Source organism: Budorcas taxicolor, chromosome 1 (genome assembly GCF_023091745.1).
Source record: "Budorcas taxicolor isolate Tak-1 chromosome 1, Takin1.1, whole genome shotgun sequence".
Taxonomy (NCBI): Eukaryota; Metazoa; Chordata; class Mammalia; order Artiodactyla; family Bovidae; genus Budorcas; species Budorcas taxicolor.
In genome coordinates, this window is record NC_068910.1 from 45,841,898 (window position 1) to 45,858,421 (window position 16,524).

The 16,524-nt window shown below is 34.9% G+C and overlaps 1 protein-coding gene across 1 annotated transcript in view; it reads right to left on the bottom strand.

The window, feature by feature from the left end:
• NKTR (natural killer cell triggering receptor) overlaps positions 1 to 16,304 on the bottom strand; it is a 39,922-nt gene extending 23,618 nt beyond the window's left edge. The window contains exons 1-6 of the mRNA XM_052640550.1: positions 16,264 to 16,304; positions 16,067 to 16,147; positions 6,414 to 6,488; positions 5,774 to 5,881; positions 5,232 to 5,276; positions 3,375 to 3,462 (exon numbers count right to left, since the gene is read on the bottom strand). Coding sequence (XP_052496510.1) covers positions 3,375 to 3,462; positions 5,232 to 5,276; positions 5,774 to 5,881; positions 6,414 to 6,488; positions 16,067 to 16,124 — 374 coding nt within the window. The 5' untranslated portion in view covers positions 16,125 to 16,147; positions 16,264 to 16,304. The remainder of the gene's footprint in view (positions 1 to 3,374; positions 3,463 to 5,231; positions 5,277 to 5,773; positions 5,882 to 6,413; positions 6,489 to 16,066; positions 16,148 to 16,263) is intronic.
• Positions 16,305 to 16,524: the final 220 nt, after the last annotated feature.

Genomic DNA, 16,524 nt, shown 5'->3' on the forward strand with positions numbered 1-16,524 from the left:
ATCAGAACCAGACTTAATAGTTATTACCGATAGCTAAAGGACAAGAAAAATGCTTTCTTGTGTGTCATATTATTTTTTGAGCAACACTTGATGCATCTAAAACTGACTAAAATTAAAATAAATTCAGGGGAATTCCCTGATGGTCCAGAAGTTGGGACTCTGTACTTTTACTATTGAGGTTCAATCCCTGGAACTAGTATCTCACAAGTCTACATAAATAAACTCAGAGCAGACTGGTCAATAAACCTATGTAGCATACAGTGTTCAGCATGCTCTTTTTAGCTATCAATTTCTTCAAGATTATGAGAAAAATCCCTATAACCTAGACTGTATATGTCTTTTCTTCCTTATTTAGCATTATCTATAGAACAGAAAGACTGGACTGGAGGATCTCTAAATTCTTTTCTAGTCCTAGACTTTATAATCCTGTAACTTTTATTGCAGCCTCTTCCTAGTCTTTGGCCTAAAAAATAAATAATAATAAAATGAACTCCATTAACATGGTCCCAGGTCTTTGAATTCCTTAAAAAATACCTCAGTATGAACAAACTATTACTTCCTCAGTGATTCATGGGGATAGTGCCATGTATTACTTCTTTCGTGTTTCTCGAGCAGTACTACTCCAAAAACAATTAGTTTTCTTCTATTTAGGTTCCTAAAAGCAAAATCACTATGACTACTATAGTAGTAGATATAAGCAATTACTGCAAAAACTATAAATAGCTTTATACAAAAGACAATCTGGTTTTTATCACACACATAATTTTTCCACCCAAAGAAAGCAATATATACAAAAAATTTTAATAAAATGATGTATATGCCTTAGGAAAGAGAGGTCTTAAGTGTTTCAAGTAATGAAGGCAATAGTTTTTACAAAAAGCACAAGAATTCTTGAGGAACATTTTGCTCAAGTACCCATACTAACTGCACCAGATTTACTCCTTGGAAATACAAGGCAACAGATTTATAACATGATCTACAAAGACAATTTTGCAAGATTTATTAAAAGTCCTTATTAAGCGGAACTATAAAGGCAGTTCTTGGCATTTTATGATCCATTCTCACACTACCCTTTCTTTTTCAGACTGCAGAACTGCTGCTCAAGGTGCCAAAGAAGTGTGGGAGGAGGATAAAATGTAGAAGACACCCCTGGGAAGCTATCTGACAGCTCAGTGACCATCAACCCTCGGAACCTCAACTTTTAGAGCAATTGTCTGTGATCATCTATAAAACTTGAAGATTGTACATTATGCTTTTTCTAACTACTTCCAATTCCAAATAGATTTGGGCTTGCAAGACATAGATTTTCAAAGATACTTCTTTCATGGGCCACCATCTCCATTTTACTTATTCTTTGTATAAAAGCAAGGAAACATTTTATTTAGAAAAGTGAATGTTAGTTTTATTTTATTCTGAAACCCCTGAGGAATTGGTACTTTCAGCCCACATAAAAAAAAAAGCACGTGCATAAAAGCTTCTTAAAAAAAAAAAGAGGATTTTATTTGTGACTGCAAAAATGTTTAATTACTTCCAAGATTGTTTTTAACTGAAAACTCATTTCCAAAAGTAAATTTCAAACTAAAAGTAGAAAAGTTTCTTTCAATCACAAGTTTACAGTGATCTTAGTGTCATCCATAATTATAAAAACAAGTAAATTATAAAAACAAGGTTAAAACTTAATCCTAATTTATAAATGTTAAAATTTTCATTTGGCATTCCTTAAAAGATAGTCCGATGTAAAACTGTCATGTAGAAAATAGACATGGCTTTAATTGTGTTTGATGCTAAACATTTCTAGAAAAGACTTAAGCAAATACTAAGTAACAAAAAAATAAGATACTCTAAATTTTTTTAAGTCAGACTCTCATATACTGAATTTTAATCAATGCATATACATGCATGGGTTTTATCTCTTAACATTTTATAAATAAGCTAATAAGTATGTAACAATGGGAAGAAGCTGCTGCTACCCAATAAATCAAATTTTAAAAGTACTGATATAAAAAAGGAAATCTAAAAGAAACTTTAGAGCCCTCAGATGGTAGCTTTTGACCAATGAATCGTTAGTTTATCATGTTCACAGTTCAGATAAGCTTAAAAATGGAAATGGGAAACCTTAATCAAAGAGTAAACAGCTCCTACATTAAGTTTTTCAAAACATTTCCCACTACTTTTTTTTGGCTCTCAAGATTAAGAATAGAAAAATATTTTAGTAAAGAAGTATAGCAACTAATACTCTATGGGATCAAAAAAGACAGAGGAATAACTGTTTTAGGTCTTCTTTTTTTCCTGTACAACTCCAAGCATTATTATCTTCTGTCAGCTTTCCATTTTTAGGACATTCTTGGGAACAGAATGCCCCTTATCTGAACTTTATCAGATCATGTTGGAATTTATTTTTCACACAAATATAAAGTGTGAGATTTATTTTATATGAATACTTTACTCCTTTAAATACAGGGAAGCGCCATTCATACCCATCCATTCAGAAAGATGACAAATTTTTTTTCTGGTATGGAAAAAATATTTCTCCAATACACATAGCATAACTGCAGAGATTTACTTCAATCAAAAGCATTAAACTCCATACTAGGCAATTACCTTTCATATTTTATATCATGGAGTTATAATAAAAATAGGTTTTGGAATAACTTTACATAAGAACATATTAGAGAGTATGCCAAAAGTCTTTCAGATGAGAAATAACTAAGGTTTTGGTTGTGTATACATGTACATGTAAAGGTGTTTGTTTTTTAAAAAACAAATTTATCATTCTAAAGTTTTCTAAGCAATAACAGCACAAATTTTTGGTGAAAATGAAAGCAATATTGGGTTAGTTCAATTATGCATAGAGATCTCACAAAGTTTAAGATTGCTACAAATGTTGGCTTAACACCAAATCATTTAATTCTATACAGTGTCAGAAAATAATGGCACCTCTCTCAAACTGGCTCAAAGAACAACAGTAAGAGGGAAAAGCAACCATACTATGGTTTACTCAAACCAACTGCTTTCCATGCCAAGGATACATTCAGTTCCAGTCATGAACAATTTTTTAAATGCTCATCAAGAGTTTATATTCCAATTCAGATTTGATAAACTGAGCCCCCAAATTTGTTAAGAGTCAAAGCCAATTTCTTAAGATGACAACAGAATAATTTACATCTTTAAGTTATGCCTTTTAAGCACCATCCTTCAAATCCAGGATATATTCTTAACACTGAGATGGCTGTTAAGAGCTTACCAGTTACTATAACATAATAAAACTCAAGCTGACAGAACCTAGCAGTAAATTTGGATCAAGGATACCATCTTTCTCATGAACAGCGCTTCTCTGTTTAGGAAAAGCTCATCTCTGAATTATGCCTACTCACATGAAAAACTGGGAACCATTGGTATGTTTCCCTCGATTTGCCATTGACAAAAGGAACGCTCTGTCATGTTTGAGAATAAAGTTTTCATCTGTTTGAAGAAAACACAAATTTGTCAGTCTCCAATTCTAAGCCACTTTTAACGTGTAATGTTCAAAGTAGTAAATAGAAAGCAAAGGATGAAATTCCTCTTCTGGTCAGTACAGATACTTGACTATTTCGAAAAAAATTCTTTTAACTAATCAAATAATGAAAGCATAAAAAAAACACAAACAAACCCAGATACTACTTATTTACTACTTAGCCTTGAGAAAAATAACATATATTTAATACTTTATACATACAGCCTTAGAACAGTCACTTTTAGTAGCAACAGACATTGGCTAAACGATATTTAAACTATTAACTTTCAGGGAAAACTACCAAGAAAATTAAAAAAAATCTTTATAGTAGAGCTCGTTTCTTCCAAATTTCCAATCATCCTGCATAATGCACCATTCATGGGAGCTTTAATAATCCTCTATGTGCTTAATTTCTTATGGTAAATTTATTACTCAATCAAATTGTTGCTAGATGATGAAACCAACCCTAACCAAAATATTACAGCAAGTTTAGAGACATGCCTAATTAAATCAAGTATGTAGATTCTGATCAATAGGATCAAAAACTAAGGAGGAAAGCCCTGCAAATACAAAAATTTTAAAGATTCAATTAAGATATACATACAAGTATCTGCCACAGGCAACAACCATGTTAAAGTGGCCTACAGTATTAATTTCAAATTGCTACATGCTAATGGAATCAGCTGAAGAGCTGTTGGATACTAGTTCAAAGGAAAACCTCTGTCATAAAGATCACTTAGAGATGGATTTAATTCCAGCAGAAATATCCTGAAAACTAATTTATTTCCTTTTAACATTGATACAAACAAATCTTTCTTTTAAACAAACAAAAACACAGAAAACTTAAAAAACAAAAACAAAAAAAAGATTACCTTGGGAACAGGCTTCTGAAAAAGAGTAGTAATCCATTTTTCCCCAAAAGAAATATAAAAGACTATTATAACACTGAAGCTATCATGGCATTAAAACCTAGTAATACTGGATCCCATTATAAATTTCTGCAACTGACTTTTCTAAGGCTTTTTGGGGCAAGTGTAATAGTTAGATTTATGGAAATACTATTGTAGGAATAAAACACAATCATATAGTTCTATTATACAAAAGAAAACATACAAACCTTTGAGAAAGGAAGAAATACCAACTTTTATTCAAAGACACTGTTTGGCTTAGAGGGAAAAAGAAAAAAAAAACAACTAGACTCTTTACCCTGATGTGGAAATAATAACCCATTGGAAAAAGAAAAAAAGATACAGATGCATGTATGAAATAGTATACAGAGTTTTCCAAGTCTTCAAGCAATATAAGAAATCCAGTCACAACCTGACCCAGACTCTCCATAAATTTATTAGGAAGGGTGCAAGGGAAAAGAGTTGGAGTTTGTGTTACTGAGCTTCGTTCTCTTACCTTTTCATTTTGCAAAAGACCACATTCTCTATAAACAAAAGAATATGTTGACAGTTTTAGGCAGGAAGATAGGAGTTTTCATGTATATAGTTGCCTAACCTCCATGCTGAAAGTCATGTTTAACCATAAAGTTAGCCTTAATTAATCTTGTCAATTAAAAGTTATATATTACAATATAATTTATCCCCAAGTTCATGCAAATAAAGTATTTTCATGCAGCATTAGTTTCATGCAAAAAGTGAACTATAAGTAAACCTCTTCTCATTAAAAGTACATGATCAAACTTGCTTTATATCAGATATGAAACAAAAGACCATAAAATATTAAGCCTTACCTTTAAAATAACCACCATAAATTGATTCTCCACCTTTTCCATTACCTGAAAATAATGAGCTACGTTAAACAATAATGAAAACTAAAAAAATACTAATATACATAAATTACTCTTTATGGTTTTAATTTGCTGGAGTTAACACCTTGTAATTCCTGCAGATGATAAAAATTCTAATAATCCTCAATCAACCTCATTTTTAAACTATAAATCCAATTCCATTATAATAAAAACTATTTAAGAAATTATCCCCACAACCCATTTATTTCAAACACTGACAAAACTCTAAAAGAGTAAAACCAATTGAACAATACTTTGGCATTCACTAGAGGGTATTCACCAAATAACTGTATTAAAACTGCATAAAAACAAAACAAAAAACCTTAATATTTTGCTTTTTATACATTCTTGGCTTACAACATTCATTCATCCAACAACTAATCACTGACCATCTAATATTTACATCACATTGTGACATAATATTTACAATAATGAGGTGCTTTAGGAATTAATACAGTTATTAAGAGCATAACTTTTAGCTCTACCTTCACTGAAGTCCCCACCCTGAATCATAAAGTTTTTAACCACACGATGGAATGTAGAACCTTTATAACATAACTTCTTCCCCGTTGTTTTCCCAAGGCCTTTCTCTCCTGGGAAAAAAAAAAAAGAAATGAAGTTTAGCTACAAACATATTCTTCCATGGGAATGACCATTCAATTAGCTCTTTGTCAAATTCCTCCCTTGTGATAAGCAACATTATAAATGTCTTTCCTCCCCATTTTATCTACTGTTTAAAAATATAAATCGAATTACATGTAACAACGTCATTATGTTCTGCTTCTCTATCCTCTAATCATAAATTTATCGTGAGATCTGGAAGGCTAAATTTGTTCAATTCTATCAAAATAAATCAGTTTTGAATACATATGCTATTATTTTTTAAACTACAATGTATAAAGATTCCATTACATATGGTGGTACTTCCTTTTTAATTTTTGAGACCATTTCTTTCTCCTCTCTTCCCTTTAAGAAATGCTTCCCTGACTTCTTATCAGTGAAAATAATATTTTTTATTTTTCATTTCACAATCCATTACTTTTTAAGGAAAATAGCTATTCTGTTAAGCAAGGTAAAATTTTAAGCCAGGACTTCTCATTGGAAATAATCTAATAATTCATTTACCTGAGCACAGGCAAAGGAAGTTTTTGCATGTTTTTGGACATATATCTGAAAAGAGCTGAAACATAATTCGACCAACTGAAATAAAACACATGAAAAAACAGGTAAGCAAGTTGATTAAATTTATCATATTTATATGGCAGAAATAAATAAACAAATTGAGAGGCCCATTTTTATCATTCATTTTAATTTTTTTAAGAGATTCAAAAGGAAAAGAATTTAACTAGGCAATACCAATTAATAAGAATCATACTATATTTATTAGCATTAGAATTCACATGCAACCAAAGTGATTTCAGTTCAGAACTGTGGGATTTTAAGTGTCTTTTAACAAGACCTTATTTTATTAGATCTCTCTTAGTATATCTCCTACCTGAACTATTAATCTTTAAAGATATTCTCGATAACAGTTGTCTGATTTATGCCTAAATCCCTCCAGTGATGAGAGCACATCATAAGATAGTCACCCTGGGCTAGTACTAGTAGAAGAAAGTTTTGTTCTCTACATTCAGCTTTTTACCTTTACGCAAGAACTGTTCACAGCCAACCCTTGAACTGTCACTCACAACTAAAACTCACATTAAATTCCCTGAGAGGGCAGAAAGAGAATAGGTTATGGTTCCTAAAAACTAATCAACAAGCAAACAAGAAACAATAGGAGCAAGTCTGCAAATTTGACTTAATTATGCAATAAACAATCTGTCTACTAATGCAGGAAATTCAAGTTCCATCTCTGGGTCAGGGAAGATCCCCTGGAGGAAGAAATTGCAACCCACTCCAATATTCTTGCCTGGAGAATCCCATGGACAGAAGAGACTGACAGGCTACAGTCCATGGGGTTGCAAAGAGTCAGACGGAACTCAGCATGCCTCTCATGCCAGGTGAGAAGTGTTTCACAAATCTGTTCATCTCAGGACTCCTTTAAACTCTTAAAATGATTAAAGCTTTTAAAATGTGGGTTATATTTTTTATATTTACTGTATTATAAATTAAAACTCAGAAACTTTCAAAACAAGAATACTCAGATACCTGTTCCATCAGCTGTCAGAGCGGTGACATCACATATTCTGTAATGTCTGGAAAACTCACCTTGTGCATGAGAGTACAAGGGGCAAATCATATTATTTTAAAACCTGTTTCAACTTTGCCCTCCTGTCAATAAAATAAGGGAATTTTTAATTACAACCATTTTCCTGAGTTCCTTGTCCCTTTATTCTATAACAGCTTTTCCATTATGAACATTTGTACATAGTCAAGACTTGTAGAATAAATCAAAATTAACTGGATCAAGCATAATCCAGTAGACACAAAATGCCTTGATTTACTGTGTCACTAAGATTTTACTTTATTCCTGGCCATGTCAGTCAGTTACTCTGAGGACAAAACAAGGTTACTGTGTAAGAAACAACCTTAAAGGATAAAAAGTGGAAGAATGGAATCATATAAGAAGACTCTCCCATGTCAGCACTGCCAAATCGAGTGCTGGAGTCAAATTTAATGCAATTTCAAAACCTTCTAGCTGATCTTGATGTCTAAAGAAATGAAAAAGTTAAGAAAGTTAAAAGGAAGATAGCAATGTATCTAAAAACATTTCAGAATTTTAGGAAATGCATGTAATATCAGTAATACTAAGTACTATTCTTTGTATTTACATAGAAATAATTTACAAGTGTGATAAGAGTATTTCCATCACTCATAAATCCCTAAGAAATGGCTGGCTAGGTGGGTGTTAAATTCAAAATCATCTAGCTTTGCAAACTACAACATACATAGGTCTTTGGAATCTCTTTAGGATAGATGCTTTTCAGAATAAAAGATATAATCAAAACAACTGAAACTTCACCTTTAGTAGTAACTTCAATAAAGAGTTTTTTCCCCCAAAGTCTTTAATGCCTCCAAATGAAAACTGATGAAAATTTCAAATATTTTTAGTTTCTCCTTTACAGATAATTATGAACCCTCTAGTGGTACAATATACATGAAAACAGTTAAATGTAATTACATTTCCAGGTCTAATATTCAGAGAGGGATAGCTAACTACAATGATTTTTAAAAAAATACTCACCTCTAATACCCTATCCTCTAACCTGATGGAGAAACAAAATTTCTATTGACCTTTCACACTCATGGGGCAATGGTTAGAGCAGAAATTCTGTCTCTGCCATGGCACTGGTGTTGTTAAGAGCAAAAGAAAAAAACATGAACAAAACCAATCTGTTTTGGGAGCAATATTATGGTACCAGGTTAAAAACACTGCTAAAGACTCTGAAGTAAATGGTGTACCTATCAGAACTGTTTAAAAAAATTCTGAATCATACTGGACATCTAGTTCATCCACCACTGTCAGAATTCCATTTGCAACAACAGTGACAGATGAATACCAACAAATGTAGAAAAAGAGCCAAAAAGCACAGGGATTCAACCAGGAGTAGGAGGTAAGAGACAAGGAATAGCCATCTTATGTTAAAGGCAAAAAAGGAGAAAAATCTTTGTATATTTCACATGGAGATTTGAGACAGAGAAAAGGAAGGAAAAGGATAGTGCTAACTAAGAAGCCAATTTTTCCTCTCAAAGTCCCCATAAAAATCCATATGACAACTCTCAGAATGGGAGAAAATAGCAAATGAAACAAGTAAGAAAGGATTGATTTCCAAAATATACAAGCAGCTCATAGAACTCAATACCAGAAAAACAAACAATCCAATCAAAAAGTGGGAAAAAGACTTAAACAGACATTTCTCCAAAGGCGACATACAGATGGCTAAAAAGCTCATGAAAAGATGCTCAACATCACTCATTATTAGAGAAATGCAAATCAAAATACAATGAGATATCACCTCACACCAGTCAGAATGGCCATCATCAAGAGGTCTACAAACAATAAATGCTGGAGAGGGTGTGGAGAAAAGGAAATGCTCTTGCACTGTTGGTGGGAATGTAACTTGATACAGCCACTAAGGAAGACGGTATGGAGATTCCTTACAAAAACTAGGAATAAAACCATCATATGACCCAGCTGCACTCTTAGGCATATACCCTGAGGAAACCAAAATTGAAAAAGACACATGTATCCCATCGTTCATTGCAGCACTATTTACAATAGCTAGAACATGGAAGCAACCTAGATGTCCATCGACAGATGAATGGATAAAGAAGTAGTACATATACACAATGGAATATTACTCAGCCACAAAAAGGAATGTGTTTTGAGTCAGTTCTGATAAGGTGGATGAACCTAGAACCTATTATACAGAGTGAAGTGAGTCAGAGAAAGATAAATATTGTATTCTAACACATATACATGGAATCTAGAAAAATGGTACTGAAGAACTTATTTACAGGGCAGCAATGGAAAAACAGACATAGAGAATAAACTTAAGAACATGGGGAGAGGGGAGGAGAGGGTGAGATGTATGGAAAGAGTAACAAGGAAACTTACATGACCATGTGTAAAATAGACAGTCTACAGGAATTTGCTGTATGGCTCAGGAAACTCAACAGGGGCTCTGTATCAATCTAGAGGTGGGGGGATGGGGCAGGAGATGAGAGGTTCAAAAGGGAGGGGATATATGTATACCTATGGCTGATTCATGTTGAGGTTTGACAGAAAACAACAAAATTCTGTAAATCAATTATCTTTCAATAAAAAAATTTAATTAAAAAAAATCCATATGAATTTGCCTTCACGACCTTTCAACCAGGCCTGTGGTTATTACTGGGATTCTCTGGGCCCAATTTATAAAAAAATAAGGAGAAAAGGGGGTGAAGGAGAACCTTCTTGCTTACAGATATGGTAACAAGCCTTTGCCCTAAAATTGAACATGAGCTCAGTGCTCAAGCTCACGTTCAGGCAAATGCACTAATTAAAGCAACTTAAAAAACAAGTGTGTCACATGCTGTGCTAGGTTCTTTACAAATACAGGCAGCTCTGCAATAACGAAAAAACTGAAAGAAACACTGCATTATCAAACAATCACAAAGAAAGACAACTGTTTCCATTGGACAATGTGGGCTGAGCACAAGGGAATTTCAGGTTCTAGTGAAAAAGATTTTTTATCTTAGGAGTATCAATGATAAAGGTATGCTTTTAGTTATAAGAATATCTTATAAAATTTAAACATCGACTGAGGAAATCCAAAAACTGATCACACCTCACTCTGACCTTTCTCAGCACTGTCATTAGCATAACCTTGTGGTCTTTCAAATAACTATTAGATAGATGAGAATAACTCAGAACAGCAGTGCTGCTCACCATCCTTCTCTCCCACACAGTAGTTCCCCTCCTTGCTATCTGTGTCACAACACAAATGGTAATCTGCCTAAGAAAAATTGTGCTCCTTAACTGATTAGAATAAATTCATTTTTAAAATAACGATCTTTAAGACACATGGTTGTATCATTTAATTACTCTTTTCAAGAACCTTACCATGCAAGCAATACTGCACTGAAGTCTTATTAGTTTGAATATATACAAAAGGGAGAAATCATTTAAATGGAGCAAACCACTGCATCCAGAGTCACCGAGTCACTGTATTCACAAGCTTATGACCCACAGCATGCTTGAGATGGGAGATTCATTTCTCCCAGCCCCCCGGTACAAATCAGGTCTCATATGCCTTGCTCTATCTCAAAGTATAAGTTATTCTGGGTATTAGTCTAAAGTTTAAAGGTTAATTTTGAATGCAAGCAAATTTTGCTGTACTTTAGAACCACAATAACGACTCTATAGTACTTCCATTTACAAAGAGGTCAGAGGGTCTTCCCTAGGTCATAAGCAGTACTCAAACATTTGTCTTCCTCTTTAAACTTGTTTCTCAGTTTCAGTTCCAAATACTCTATAGTGTTTACTAAGAACACATTTTTAGTTTCTTTGATTCATGAAACTTGAGCAGTAAAGTTAAAACATCCATTTTACCTATTTTGATAAATTGCCAGGGTTTTATGACATTGTTCTGAGGCCCACATAAACAAAATTCTAAAGTCAAGCATTCTTTTAAAGAAACACCTTGGTTATCATTTTGGAAAATCAACTTTAAGCCTCTGACAAATACAAAATAAGTAACACTCTATTCAAGAAGGGGGCTATATTTTTTTAAAATGTCAATCTCATAAAAGACAAAAGCTATGGAAATGGTAAAGAGATTTGACAGCTGAATGTAATATCTGAGGCTAGACTGGAATTTTGTACTGGAGGGGAAAGAATGCTATAAATGATTTTTTAGGCCAACCAACAAAAACAGAATACAGAGATAGTAGATTAAAGTATTGTATCCATGTAAATTTATGAAGTTGACAACTGCATTGTGGTTATGTTGGAGAATACCCCTTTCTTTTCTTTGAAAAGATTTTAAAAATGTTTAAGATTCTTTTAATGAATATTTCTATTCTTAATAAATACACGCACGTACTTAGGGGTAAAGAGCCATGATGTGGGTAACATACCTTCAAATGAGTCAGAAAAAATTGTGCGTTTAGAGAGAAAGAGAGAGATTAATAAAGCAAATGGTATAAAATGTAAATAGGTGAATCTAGGTAAAGAATAGATTGGCATTCTTTTTACTGCTTTTACTTTTCAACTTCCTATAAACATGAAATTATATTCCAACAAAAAGTTTAAAACAGTTGCAGATAAAACCCAATGCTTGAGTTCTATGAAAGCATGTGTCTACACCAGCAGTTCTCAAACTCTGTGGTCTCAGAATCCCTCTATATGCTAAACAATTACTGAAGACTTTATAAAGACATTTGAATATGGTTTTTTTAAAAAATAATTTTATGCATTTAATTTTGGCTGTGCTGGGTCTTTGTTGCTACACAGGTTTTTCTCTAGTTGCAGCAAGAGGGGACTAGCCTCCAGTTGTAGTGTACAGGTTGCTCACTGCGGTGGCTTCTCCTGTCGAGGAGCACAGGCTCTAGGGCACATGGGTTTCAGTAGCTACAGTTTCTAGGCCTTAGAGTCCAGGCTCAGTAGTTGTGGCCCACCGGCTTAGCTGTTCTGCGGCAGGTGGGATCTTCCCAGACCAGGGATTGAACCCATGAAACTAGCAGGAAGTTTCGTTACTACTGAGCCACCAGGGAACCCCAATATGGGTTCTTTCTTAATAATTTACATTTTGAAATATGAACAAAAAACTTAATGAGTGTCATCTTTTACATTTTCGCAAATCTCATTTTTCATGAGATTTCCTATTTCATGTCTAATGTAATAAAAGATAGATTTTCCTATCTGCTTCTGCATTCAATCTGTTGTGTCATCACTGCCTTTGAAAAACTCTACTGAATACTAACAGAAATGGGAGTGAAAAAATTGGAGTTTGACTTCTGGTCTCATGATAGCATCTCCCGGTTTGAAAACAAAAAAAGGTCTACACCATTATACTACTATAATGTAATATATTACAACTATAATTTTTTAAAAATACCTTACATAGACATTCTCCTATGAAGTAATCATATGAGTTTTAAAACTATACCTCAGGCCTCTTAAGAAACAGACAGCCTCCAGAGGGGTGATAAATCAAAAGCTGTACTCCAGAGGTGACTTCTAATACTACTTTTGCTGTCTTTATCTCTAATCAAATAGTAATTAGTAAAATGAATGCTTAAAATCTGTTTTTATTGGCAAACTGGTAATATCTGAAACATAAGACTGAATAAAAACATTTGGAGATAACCATACCCTTTCATTAATAGGACATAAATCTGGAGTCACCCTTTGGAGTGGAACCTCAGGCTGGGTCCATCAAAAAAGGTCCTGGGTATAGTCAAGATTTAAGAGGGTTCTGGTGCACAAAACTAAAAGATTCGCATGACAATTTTCAGGACCAGAAATCTTCCACATAAAGAGTACTTGGAGCACTGAAAATGACTTCATCAGACTCACAGAACTAGTTTTATGACCTATGTGTGTGTCTATTTGCTTGTCAACATCTACATATGGCAAATGTGACTTGCTTTCACTGCGACCTGGTAGCAAGGTTGTGACAAAGGCAATCTAAAGCCATTAACTTATTGGTGACTCCTTGATATGCTCTAAAAACTTAATAGCCATTTTTGACTAAACTGGCTTAAATCAGTTTGCACCAGATATCTAAAACCTGTTCCCCTGAGCTAACATCTGAAAAGGGCAAGTACAAGATAAGTTTCTGAAGTACCAAAGAAGGAAAAGCTAGATTCCTATTTCATGTCTGCCCTGAAAGGTATTCAGTTTAACCAACACTAACAACCATAGAGAGAACTAATATTTAATCAAAGAAGGGTGGGCCTGCCTGTCAGAAAAAAATAAACAGAACCTCTGAAAAAAGAAAACAGAACAAAACACCAATGAAATGAAAATCTGGTTCTCTGAAATAACAGTAAAATTGGTAAAACTCCTAGCCAAACTGGCCACAGAAAAAAAGACAACAGGCACAGATTATCAACATGAGGAATAAAAGTGATATTACTATAGATCCCACAGATACTAAATTAAAGGACGATGTTGTTCGACAACTTAAAATTAAATGAACCAGTTGCTTAAAAGCGACAAACCACCAAAACTCAAAGAGAATAACAACATGAATAGTTCTGTAACTATAGTCATGTAATTTAAAGACATTCCTCTTTTAATATATACTTGCATTCATTTGGCGGCTTTACAATTCAAAAGTCTCATTTGTTTGCTATAAAATATACAAATTTCCATTGATAGTAATGTAAAATACACGTTGTGCTGTGTTCAAATCAAGTTTTATCAGCACTTTTTGACCTCTCATTAATATGGACAACAAGGCTACGCATTAAAGGATCTTTACTTATCAAAGTAAATAAAGATATTACTTTGTATCAAGTGAATTATTAACTATACGAGAAAACAAGAGTTATTACTTGAATAAGTACTCAATGACATACATACTAATGGTTAAATAATACAAAGCAGGACACCTCATTTCAAACAACTGAAGTGATTCTTACAAGCTGTGTAAAAATCAAGTACCTACTACTTAGATAATATACTTAAAAGTGCTAGAGAAATATCAACATTATATATGAAACTGAACCATATGAAATGGCCAGTTATCAACTGGTTCAACCTAGAACAACGCAAGCATTCCTTGTTTTATATATGGTTCAGGGTTCTAAAGAGTTCTAGTCACTTCTACCAGAATGGTATTACAATATTGAGGATCAAAGTTCATTTTACATTTACCATATTCTGGAGATGTTTCACGACAAAAGTTATTTGTGAAACTAGGATATGAATGTGTACAAGATGAGTACTTTCCAGGGCTACAGAACCTTTGTTTGACCTCTACTTTCCAGGACTATGCTATTTTTAACTCTTAAAAAAATAAGCCTTCTTATTCAAAATGAAAATTCACTATAAAATAAGGATTCAGAGCCTCAAGCTTCAAAAGATGAAGAGAGAATGCAACAAAAATTTCTAAGATCACATCATTCCTTTGCTCAAAACCTTTCAACATTTTATCTCATGGAGTCAAAGTTCTTACTCTGGCCTTTACTCATTTTCCGCTACTCACCTGCCTCCTTTACTCCTCAAACAAGAAGGTACACCTTCTCATCAAGTCAAGGAAGCTACTACACTTTCTGTTCCTCAAACAAGAATGTACACTTTTTCGTCAAGGCCTTCATATTATCTGTTCCAATATCAGGAAGGTTCTTCTCAGAGATATCCACACCCTCACCTTCTCCTTCAAGTTTGCTTAAAAGGCATCCTCTCAAAATGTCCTTTTCTGACCAATCTATTAAAACAGTACCCCTATTACAAGACACTTTTTTTTTTGTTTTATTGTCTGTCTTCCTCCAAGAGAATATAAACTACAAGGAAGAGAGGCCTTTGTTTTATGCATTTCTATATTCTCAGTCTAGAACAGTAGCATGCACAATCTGCTGAACAAGATCTACAGAAAGACTGTATACATGCTTCCAATTAAAACTTCTGTCACAGTAAAAAAAAAAAAAAAAAGCTAAGAAAACTGTTTGGAACCTTGCACGCTATGCTGTGTAGAATGAAGTTAACTATCCTTGAGAAGAAAATATCTCATTTTCAAAAAACATGCTAAGGAATTGCTGGATTCGCTAAGGAATTGCTGGATTCCCTAAAGAAAACAGTAATGGAAGAGAACACACACTGCAAGTCTGTTGACACTAAATGCTTTGGTTTAAAGCCCAAGACTTGTGCTAAGTCATTACCCCATGAACCAAGGAATTCTGGCTAAAGACACTTGAAGAAAAATAAAAGCAAAGTTAACCTATTAATGATGCACAAGAATTAGAAAATATACAACGTACGAGTCCAAAGCTCACAGTACAGAGCGAGATACCAGAAATCGAAATTGGGAGTGTTTGCTCCTTAGAGAGACAGTGAGAGACAAAGTCCAAAAAGGATCGCAAATCTTTTCCTGGCGCTAAGGCAGGGCAGGAACACTCAGGAGGGGTGCAGTGGGGCAAGGAGTTTGGGAGGACGAGGCCTGGACTCCGATTAGATTGTATCCGGACCACCCTCCTCTCCACAGATTTTCCCTCAGGAGAAAAGGGAATACGGACTGCGCCTACCAGTTCCCAAAAAGGCTTGGGGGAGGGTTGATGAAAGTAGACCCCTCCCCTTCCCCGAAGCAAGCCAAGGCCCCGCAGGGCTCCCCAGTGGCCCGGCTCACCCGGCTCCCGGTTGATTTCGATGTCGAAGTGGCATTGCGGCCGGTCCTGCGCCCCCATAGCGACCGAGGCGGCAGCAAAAGCTGGGAGAGATGGGGAGGAAAGCGGTCAGGGCGGGGGCTGGGGCGGAGCCCGCGCCTCAGTCACCTCCCGCCCGCCTGTCGCGACAGCGCCGGAGGCCGAGACCGGTCCCTCTCACCTCAGGCCTCCCGGCTCCCATGGAGTGCGCACACACATGCAGCCGCGCTCTTCACCTGGCTGGCCTCCAGCCTGAGACCTCCCAGTAGGCAGGGGAGAAAGCTCTGCCACCGCCGCCGGAGCCCAACACCACTAACGGACCGCCGCCCCCGGCCCCCGGCCGGGTCTCCTATTGCCACGCTAAACCCCGCGAGAGCAGAGACAAATACCGCGAGAGCACGTACTCAAAGGCGGTGGTTAACAGAAGCGGCTACGCCTACGT